This window comes from Bufo bufo, chromosome 2, assembly GCF_905171765.1.
Source record: "Bufo bufo chromosome 2, aBufBuf1.1, whole genome shotgun sequence".
Classification (NCBI taxonomy): Eukaryota; Metazoa; Chordata; class Amphibia; order Anura; family Bufonidae; genus Bufo; species Bufo bufo.
Genome location: NC_053390.1, coordinates 323139177 through 323149452, shown reverse-complemented (window position 1 = coordinate 323149452; position 10276 = coordinate 323139177). Strand labels below are relative to the sequence as shown.

The window sequence follows — 10276 nt, the reverse complement described above, 5'->3', positions numbered from 1 at the left end:
GTGGTGGGGGAGGATGGTTAGTCTGCATATGATTGGTGGGGAAGAATGGTTAACCACTCCACCAACCATGCACTTACTGACAGTGGTGAATGACCGAGTGAGTGCTGTACTCCCAACCACTGTCAGTAAGTGCATGGTTGGTGGAGGGGTCCCCCATATATTGTCCCTTAGGTGGATTCAAAGGAGCAGTGAAAAAGCTATATACATCACTTGAAACATCCAAAGAAAATACATGGAGAGATTCATCAAAACTGGTGTAAAAGGAAAACTGGCTTAGTTGCCCATAGCAACTAATCATATTCCTCCTTTCATTTTATAAAGGAGCTCTGAAAACTGATTGGTTGCTATGGGCAACTAAGCCAGTTTTCCTTTACACCAGTTTTGATAACTCTCCCCCACAGTCCCTTTTCATGTGTTAGAAATCACTTCTAGAGAAACCTGACTGTTTGAATTAGATTGCATTTGCATGCCAGCCTTAGGTTGGCGTATTTATGTGAACAGATCTCACATATGAATGCCATCCTCTGCCCCTGACTAAGCAGGCTTACTGCAGAGAGGCCCGTGTCTAGCTCAAAGTCTCCTTGTGTGAACCAAATCTAAGTCAGGGATCACACTGAATGGTAAGTTAAACTGATAATTTGGTTTATATCACATACAGTTTGTATTATACGAATTTCCTGTATTGCCTAGTGCGATCAGCGCTTCAACTTTGATCTTTTATTGGCACTCAGTCTGAAAAAGGTTGCCGACCCCTGCACTACAGCATCTGGTTGAAAGATTACCCTCACTACAATTTACATCATGTAGTAAGAATAACACATTTTGTGGGAGGGCTTCGTTAACCGTTACCTGTTCAGGAGTCCTAAAAAGTTTGTATGAAACTTCTTTGATTTGAGATAAGCCCCTTTACATGGGTCGATGATTGGGCCGTTATCAGGAAGGAGCATTCCCCCGTGTAAAGGTGCCACCTATAACGTGATGAACACGATGCCAATGTAAGGGATATCCCATCAAGCTTGTGGGTTCTAATGACACGTGCTCACATGGTTGAAGGCTTTTCCTTCGTGTTAAAGTGGCATGGGACACATTTTCTTTGCTCCTGGTCCGCATTCTACACTACTTTTCTAGTACCACTGCATTTGAGAACATGTTCTACGGTCATAGTTATGCACATAGGTCATACAGCCCTAGCTAATTTTGCATTATAAACCAACAATGAAAACTAAAAGCAGTGATCTGGTATTCATTCATCAGCATTACAGCACTATTTTGGCTATTTTAGTTTACAACATGCTCAAAGCCCATGCTGGAAATGTACACCATCGTACACAACAGTAAATGACACTTCTAAACCTCTGGCTAGATCAGATTCCTTGGTAACACTGCCAATATTACACTTACTGGGGTATTCCTATCTGAGGACAGGTCACACTGACCTCTTCTTACATGGAGACAGCAGCCAGAGGTGGTCAGGACTATGGAACACAAGTGAAAGGGTACAAGCTATGCCTACTAACCCATTTCCATAATCTCTTGCTGCAACATCCAGGCAGAAGAAGGTCAAGAGCGCTGGTTCTAGATGGGGTTCCAGAGGCTGGACCACATCTATCAGACAGTTATGGCATATCCTATAGATCAGAGTTTCCCAACCAGTGTGCCTCCAGCTGTTGCAAAACTACACCTCCCAGCATGCCCGCACAGGAAAATGCAGTCCGGGCATGCTGGGAGTTGTAGTTTAGGCACACTGGTTGGGAAACACTGCTATAGACAAGCCATAAATAACTGACATGGTAATGCCCCTTTAACCATGATGTAGGGCTGAATAAAGTAGCTGAGCTTATACTTCTATCAACACATTAAACGTTAATGTAAAGCGAGCCAGAAAAGGGGAACCGATGTAATAATAAGTATACTATATTAAATATCGTTACTTATCTCTTGAAGGCAACCTCCCATAAAAAAAATCTGCAGGCAGCAAGTTATAGAGCAGGAGAAGCTGAGCAGATTGATAGGGAGAAGACTTAGCACATCTTGTATTTTATTCATTTAAACCTCAGCTTTTTCTATACTTCAGTGATTGACAGCTGTATAAGGGTGCCTACTACTATAGCGTTCAGTCACTAAGTAGAATCACCCACTGGATAGAAAGAGCAGAGATTTAAAGTGAATAAAATACAAGTTATACTGAATCTTTTCCCATAAAACTATATATAATCAATCTACTCAGCTGCTCCTGCTCTATAACCTGCAGATACATTATGGGTTCCCCTTAAAGAGACCTCATCACTAGTTTTGGGGCTACGGAGCCACCAGCATATCCCTACACAGTTCAGGTTTAGCTTTCAAAAATGCCCCTGTCAAAACCAGCCATTGTAGCATTATGTAGTAAAAGAAGCCATCCAGGAGGGGAGTCTGGCAGCTTTGGTCACATTCGCATTGTGCAGATGACACTGAGGACAGTGGTCTAGCTTGTGCTTGCACCCGACTCCGGTAATAAAGGAGCTTTTTTTTTACTACATAATGCCAAAATAGCTAGTTGTGACAGGGACATCTTTAGAGAGTTAGGCTGAAGAGTTTCTACAGGAAGAACATGTCTCTTTGACATGAGCACATTTGCAAGCCGTATATGGCCCAGACTCCGCTGCTAACGTTAATGAATAGAGCTTTTCACATGGGCGTATAGTTTACGTCAGTATTTGAGATCCACAGCATGTCTGAGTTTTGTGTGTAATGGTTTCTAAATACACACATTACAGTCTATAGGAGTGCATCAAAATGCAGAATGGAAAGCACAGTGAATTGAAGTGAATGGGTCTGCATCTGACCCACATAAAATGTGGGTCGGATGTGGAAAAAATATATGTTAGTGTGCATTAGCCCTAAAACGCAAGAGGAGAATAGGAAGACTGTGTGTCACTATTAGGCATTGTCTAAAAAAGAAGTTATACATAAAATGCTTTTTTCAATGCAGAATTAGGGCTCTTTCATATGAGCGGATGCCGTGCGTGGAATCGGCAGCGTGAATGACAGCCAAGCCCCGCTCCGGACAGCAGAGACACGGAGCAGTAACATGACTGATAACGCTCCGTGCCTCTGATCTTTTTACTACAGAATCACTGACAACTTTATCTCACTGTGATTGTGTAGTAAAAAGATCACAGAGAGGCACAGAGGATTATCAGTCATGTTACTGCTCTGTGTCTCTGCTGTCCGGAACGGGGCTTGGATCTCTTTCACGCTGTGGATTCCACGCACGCCATCCGCTCATGTGAAAGAGCCCTTGGTATTAAAGAAGTTCTATGGATTTATCATCAAGGGGCAAGGCCAGCGCTTTCTGTACCGCTCTGGATATCCCCTGTGATGCTGGAGGATGCGCTTAATTTATGACACGTTTGCAACTTTTCAGGCGCCAGGAAGATGATAAATCTCACCCTTAGCGCTTATCTTTTTGAACACAGAGGGTGAGACTTCTCATATCCCTATGCCTTTTTGGCATAGAATTTGTGTTTGCGACTTTATAAATGCCACTGGTGACAAATTTTGATGCAAGTGGCGTTTCTGCGCGGCTCTTTGCCACTTTCTGAAAAAGGGGATATGGAGAGGGTGGGGAGTCGGCACGGCCAGCGAGTCCGCCATTTGCGCCTATGTTCAGGTGCAAATTAAGACCGAAATCTACAGCCTGTGCCTCATCATAAATTAGTTGTACCCTCCGGCAGTGCAGGAGATAGGACCTGTAGGCTGTTTGACAGCCCTGTTCTACATGGTCATTACTGTATCCATATGGTTAGTTCAACACCCAGATCCTGATGTTGCCTCTGCAATATGGATGCAAAACTGCATCTGAATAATAGGGACTGCCCATCTAATGATAGCGTTCTCGGGGATGGAATTTTGTATTTGTGCAAGTTTGGAAAGTTGTACGAGACTGAACAAAATGTTAATGTGATCAGACCTTCTGATTAGATATAAAGGGACAACACTCACTGGAATCCATACAGTGTAATTCGTTTTAAAAGCTCACATATCTGAAGCATAGTTGTCTTAGACTCATGCCACAGAAGTAAAAGTCATAATGTATAAATAAATCCAAAAAAACAAAAAAAAACAACAACACATTAACATATTTTACAATTTGCAGTTCAAAAACCTTTGAAACTTAATTTTGGACATTACTTTTCCATAAAAGGTAAAGCTGGCTGGAAAAAACAAAAAACATCCGTCTGGAAGAATAAAAACTTCTGTCTCTCTTTAAAAAGATCCTCATTCTTTGAAGACTAGCTCAGAATTTCAAACTGTACATGAACTAAAAGTTTCCAGTTAATTGGAATTCTTGTAAGGAGACCTGGCCCAGCCATCTTCTGTCTTCCACAGCGATTCTGAGAAACCCTTTGGTATTGCGAGTTATAAAGTATTCGGTTACACATCAGATATATACACATACACACAAAACAGATAACAGATATGGAAAGTCTCCTTTTAAAACAAGGAGATTCATCATTGGTTGGCTGACAAGACAATGGAATGTGCTGCACAAATTCTTACTGAGATGTCCTACAGCACCTGGAAGTGCTCAGTTCTCATGAAATGATTGCCATCACGGTGTACATGCCACATCATCTGCTGCATGCATGGGACTGCCACAGAAAACGGGTACCAGATGTAAATTTACAGTGTCTTAAACCACTAATCTGGTTTCTTCCTTCTCCGGATGATGAGGAGGCAAAATGGAAGAACATAATTTAAGATCTGGTTTCTTTTTCTCTTTTTTTTTTTTGGAAGGCAGATTGTGGTTTCATTTTCTTCGAGAAGTCCATATTCTTCTCCATATTTCTTTATATCCTTCTGAAAAGGCAATCTTCTGTTCCAGCCAATGACGATTTATTTACCGCAACACCGTCCGAGCCCGCGGCACTGTGTGGCTGTTAAATGATAATAAAATACTAATAAAAATCAGAACTGTTTAAACTCAAAGGCTGGCAATTATATGCACACATGAAAAAAAACTAATAACAAAAAAACTAAAAGTATCTGTGACTTCACATACACAAAGGAAACAGATAAGTAAAACCACACACACCCCAAACCAACACACTGGTGAAGCAAACAAAGATCAAATGAAAGCAGCCAAGCCATGGATCTAATCAATCAAGGAGTGCTAGATTAGCGGTAAAGCGATACGGACAGCTTGCTTTAATAAGAATGAAAGAGCTGGTCAAGCACAGCTTGCAGGCAAAGAGCAGCAGAGCCCGGAGAGTACCATAATTTCATTAAGCGCATTTGGTGCAAAGCAATCCTTTTCTTCCGCTCAGGAATCACGCTGTGGGGAAAGTAGAGAGAATGGTAACAAGTAATGAAACAAGCAAGAGGCCGCATGTTAGAGGAACAGGAAGAGGAATGATTAAAAGGTAAAGACAAGAGGCACAATCCTACCCAGTAACCAACGCTTCTATTCCCTGCACATTTCTTACTCTGCTCTGGGAACACTTTAAGGATACGGCCATATGGAGATGCTGTTGTGGCCAGGATTGCAGGGGCATCGCAGCGTGGCAGTGATCCCATAGAAATGAATGGGGTTGCAGCACGAGGCGCACATGTCTCGCGGCACAAATGCAATCCCATTCATTTCTAAGGGATCGCTGCTACACTTGGATGCCCCTGTGATCACGGCTGTGGTCGCCGCACCCTAAAGAAGGCCTGCCCCAAAGACCCTTTAGTATACATTAAGAATGTTTTTCTAATATTTTCTCTCTATGTAAAGATTCTAATGATTTTTTTTTTAATCATTTCTGTGAGGTACAGCATTGCCATGAAGACCTGGATTCAAAGTCAAACGGATCAATATTCACATATAGATGGGCTACAGATTCCATAAGGTTATCCCCGTTTCTTTCAACAGCTATTAGGCTACAAGTTTGATTATATCTGAGCATAGATATTATAAAGCATGCTCTGCATTCTAATGTTCACTAGTGTGCCTAACAGATTTCTGCTGGTAGGTTTCCTTTAAAGATTATATTTGGTAAATGGATGAATAGTAATCCACTTCTCATCAAATTTACAACTACCGGGATATCAAATCCCCTGCCACTGCCTTCAAAAGCACCAACAGCACAGTAAAGATCTAGCCCCCTGCACTGCTCATTTAGCCATCTGCTCAGCTCCTCCTGCTACAGAACACACTGATTGCATTTTGGGTTTCTTAATCTCCACATTTCAAAAGCCAGAATTTTTTTTTTCATTGATATAACCATATGAGGGCTTGTTTAATGCACAGCTGATATGCATAAAATATGTTTAAAAAGTTTAATAGTCTAGGCATTTTGGGACACGGCGATGCCTGTGATCTTTATTTTTATTGCTTATTTTTAATAAGGAGAAATGGGGGTGATCTAAATTTGTGATCATTTGAGCACTTCTTCCATACACTACAATAACTTTCCATTGTAGCCTATGCGAGACAACTCGGCACAAGCAGGGCTCCCTGGGAACATAACTTTGGAAGTTCTTTGATCTTTCAAAAAGGGCCTGAGGCAGATGTGCATGCCCTTCGAGCACAGTGCAGTGGCACCATGTTTAAACCTGGCCGTCCTTAGGGGTTAATAGATCAGGTTGCTGTAGAGTGGTGATACCAATTATGTTCATTTTTTTAATAGATGAGAATTTATATTTTTTTTTTTTACATTTAGGGGACATGTACCTGCGATTGTTTGAGGCAGTATGTTACATCCTACCAGAGGTGGGATGTAATAATGGTCAGGACACAACAGGTCTGGGGGCCTTCAGAAGGCCCCCTGCTGTCATGCCAACTACTCTGCACCCCATGATTGCATTGGCGGGGTGCAGATTTGCTCAAACAAAGCAGAATATATGCAAACGCACCTTATCCTACCTTAATGGCTATATTATATATAATTCCAGGACATGAACTAGGTCTTTATTGTAACAAACGATGTATACTGGATATGGAGGTACAAGCTTACCCTCTCAGTGTGCTGCCTCCTGTAGAAGACCTGGTTGTCCTTTTTGTATTGCATGAACTCTCAGATAAATCTGACCTGGGATTCTGCAAACTGGACTGCAGAATTACTCTGAAAAAAGATTGATGTGGTCTGCATTATACACACATCAGAAGGCAATGACCAAATACAAACATCACATGTCATCCTAACAGAGGTCTGATGGCAACCGATGACAGATTCCACACTGGTCGATTTCTGCATATAGCCAATACACAAGCAACAATATCTAGGATGATCTTTTTCCTTGCTCTCAATGGTAAGGAAACATTACATGTATTCATTGACCTAAACTGTTCTATGTTCTCCATTTCTGAAAATACATGTTGGAACCAGTGTCAGGCAGCTGCTGCCAAGGCAAACAATGTCACATACATTAAAAGTGGCAAAGATGCATACGATGGGGGACAAAGGGGAGATTTATTAAAACGGTCTTAAATTTAGACAGTGGTGTCGGCCTAGTAAACATGTCTTTGTGCCTGGGTAGAGGTCCAATCGCTGTGAAAATGAAGTTTGAATCCAAATGAGTTTGCAAATGCCCAGCGAGTGGTCCGAAGCCTAGCAAGCGCTGAGGCTCTCCTCATTAAACCTGTGCCCCGCACCTCCGCCTCGGTCTTTAGGTCTGTGCAGGAGAATGTGACATTGGACAGTCCATTTCTGTTTACACTTACACCATAAAACCACCCATTTACCACTAAGGGGAACCACTATATACAGAGCTACGTCACCTCTTATGGAACTCAATACTAGTTGTATGAATTCATGTGCAAGAGCAGCTCCCTCTGGTGGCCAAGGTAAGTAACAGAGTTTACTCCACAGCCTTATCGGAGAAACAGAGGAGAAAGATAAAAAGAGCAGTTTGGGAATGAGGACCAGCCAGAGGTAGGATTAGGTGAAGAAAGAAAATAAAATATTAAAATATTGGGGGAAGCTGGATTATACAGAAATATATTATATATACAGTACAGACCAAAAGTTTGGACACACCTTTTCATTCAAAGAGTTTTCTTTATTTTCATGACTATGAAGGCATCAAAACTATGAATTAACACATGTGGAATTATATACATAACAAACAAGTGTGAAACAACTGAAAATATGTCATATTCTAGGTTCTTCAAAGTAGCCACCTTTTGCTTTGATTACTGCTTTGCACACTCTTGGCATTCTCTTGATGAGCTTCAAGAGGTAGTCCCCTGAAATGGTCTTCCAACAGTCTTGAAGGGGTTCCCAGAGATGCTTAGCACTTGTTGGCCCTTTTGCCTTCACTCTGCGGTCCAGCTCACCCCAAACCATCTCGATTGGGTTCAGGTCCGGTGACTGTGGAGGCCAGGTCATCTGGCGCAGCACCCCATCACTCTCCTTCATGGTCAAATAGCCCTTACTTTCAAAGTTTTCCCAATTTTTCGGCTGACTGACCTTCATTTCTTAAAGTAATGATGGCCACTCGTTTTTCTTTACTTAGCAGCTTTTTTCTTGCCATAATACAAATTCTAACAGTCTATTCAGTAGGACTATCAGCTGTGTATCCACCCGACTTCTCCTCAACGCCACTGATGGTCTCAACCCCATTTATAAGGCAAGAAATCCCACTTATTAAACCTGACAGGGCACACCTGTGAAGTGAAAACCATTTCAGGGGACTACCTCTTGAAGCTCATCAAGAGAATGCCAAGAGTGTGCAAAGCAGTAATCAAAGCAAAAGGTGGCTACTTTGAAGAACCTAGAATATGACACATTTTCAGTTGTTTCACACTTGTTTGTTATATATATATAATTCCACATGTGTTAATTCATAGTTTTGATGCCTTCAGTGTGAATCTACAATTTTCATAGTCATGAAAATAAAGAAAACTCTTTGAATGAGAAGGTGTGTCCAAAATTATATATATTATATATATAATATTTTTTAATATAATATAATATATCAAGAGTGTACAGCGCTATAGCCGGACCAGTTGCATTACTACAATTTTCTCACACTGCACTTGGCAATTCATGCTTAAAAGAAGCACTCTGGAGTTTCTTCTTTCAATATTAAAAGCAGAATAAACTGGTGCTAAATATCGACTGCCACTTTTACTCCACATTTTTAATGTCTTCTTCCTCAGCGCAACGGCAAAAGCGGCTCCCACTGCCTGAAAACTCTGCCTCATGTTGGCAGCCAGTTACCAAATCTCTGGTTAATACAGTGACTGCTGTTATGGGCAGGTAGCCAAACCAAATGTCATGAGATTTAATGGATGGAAATAGAAGATGCGAAAAAGACAGGAGGAACAAAGAATTACAGAAGTTCATACTGAGTTTACAATGTGAAGCATTGCAAAAAAAACAAAAAACAAAACGCAACACCAAGTGCTTCTTTAAGACAAGGAAAAATGCTGAGATTTTATTTTATTTTTTTTATCATTGGGGAGATTTTCAACAGAAAATATAAATTTGGCTCCAGAACACAGCAAACCAGGGAGGGGGGGGGGGGGGGCAGCAGACACAGCCCATGCACTTCCACACAAAACACAGAATATGACAAGACACTTACACTGGCCAAGGGCCATGGTCCTGAAGGCTAGTATGCTCTTAAACCATCAAGACAGATTAGCACGAAGGGTAGAGGGGAGCCACATACAATCCACCAGGTGACAATGGCACACAATGCAGAGAACAGCATAGCTAGGGCCCATCTAAAAGAAGGGGAGAAGATGAACAAAAAAAGCAAATGGAGAAGCAGGATGACAGCACACAGGCGACGGCAGTGTCATATGACGGATCACAGGCTCCAGAGGTCATGCATCCTCTTCCACTGGACCATGCGCAAGGGAATACAAAAAGGCAACTGCAATACTGTGCAGTAAAGTAGGGCCCAACCCTGGGCAGAGAGGCTGAACAAGAAATCCTAATTTATACACCCTTATGTAAACGCAAGTCCAAGCTGAATATGAACACCTGCACCCCACCAGGAAACCCATATCTTGTAAGACTAAATAATCCATGCGACAGCTACAACTATACTGAGGATTTAGAGAGGACCTGTCAGGACCCCTATCATTGGGCAGTTTAGTTGGGTGAATGTTGTATTAGTAATACCTTGAGAACAGAGCTGTTATGACTATGTGCCAGAGTTTGTGGACAGTGTGAAAAAAAAAAAATAGGATTTTTTGTGCTTACCTGTAAAGTCCTTTTCTCGCCGAGTTCATTGGGGGACACAGCTCCCACCCTGTATGTACATTTCTGGTTCTCCTAGATGGGTCCTTCTGGTTCTT

The 10276-nt window shown here is 41.7% G+C and overlaps 1 protein-coding gene across 8 annotated transcripts in view; it reads right to left on the bottom strand.

Moving 5' to 3' along the window:
- Positions 1-3161: 3161 nt before the first annotated feature.
- The window catches only part of CDC14B (cell division cycle 14B), an 81530-nt gene continuing 74415 nt past the window's right edge, over positions 3162-10276 (bottom strand). For 2 of the 8 annotated variants that reach the window (XM_040416972.1, XM_040416976.1), the window contains exons 13-15: positions 6981-7088; positions 5258-5317; positions 3164-4919 (exon numbers count right to left, since the gene is read on the bottom strand). In XM_040416972.1, the coding sequence (XP_040272906.1) occupies positions 4883-4919; positions 5258-5317; positions 6981-7088 (205 nt within the window). In that variant the 3' untranslated portion in view covers positions 3164-4882. Of the gene's footprint in view, positions 4920-5257; positions 5318-6980; positions 7089-9555; positions 9698-10276 lie in introns of those variants that run through there. The other 6 variants (XM_040416974.1, XM_040416979.1, XM_040416973.1 and 3 more) reach the window with 4 other exon arrangements.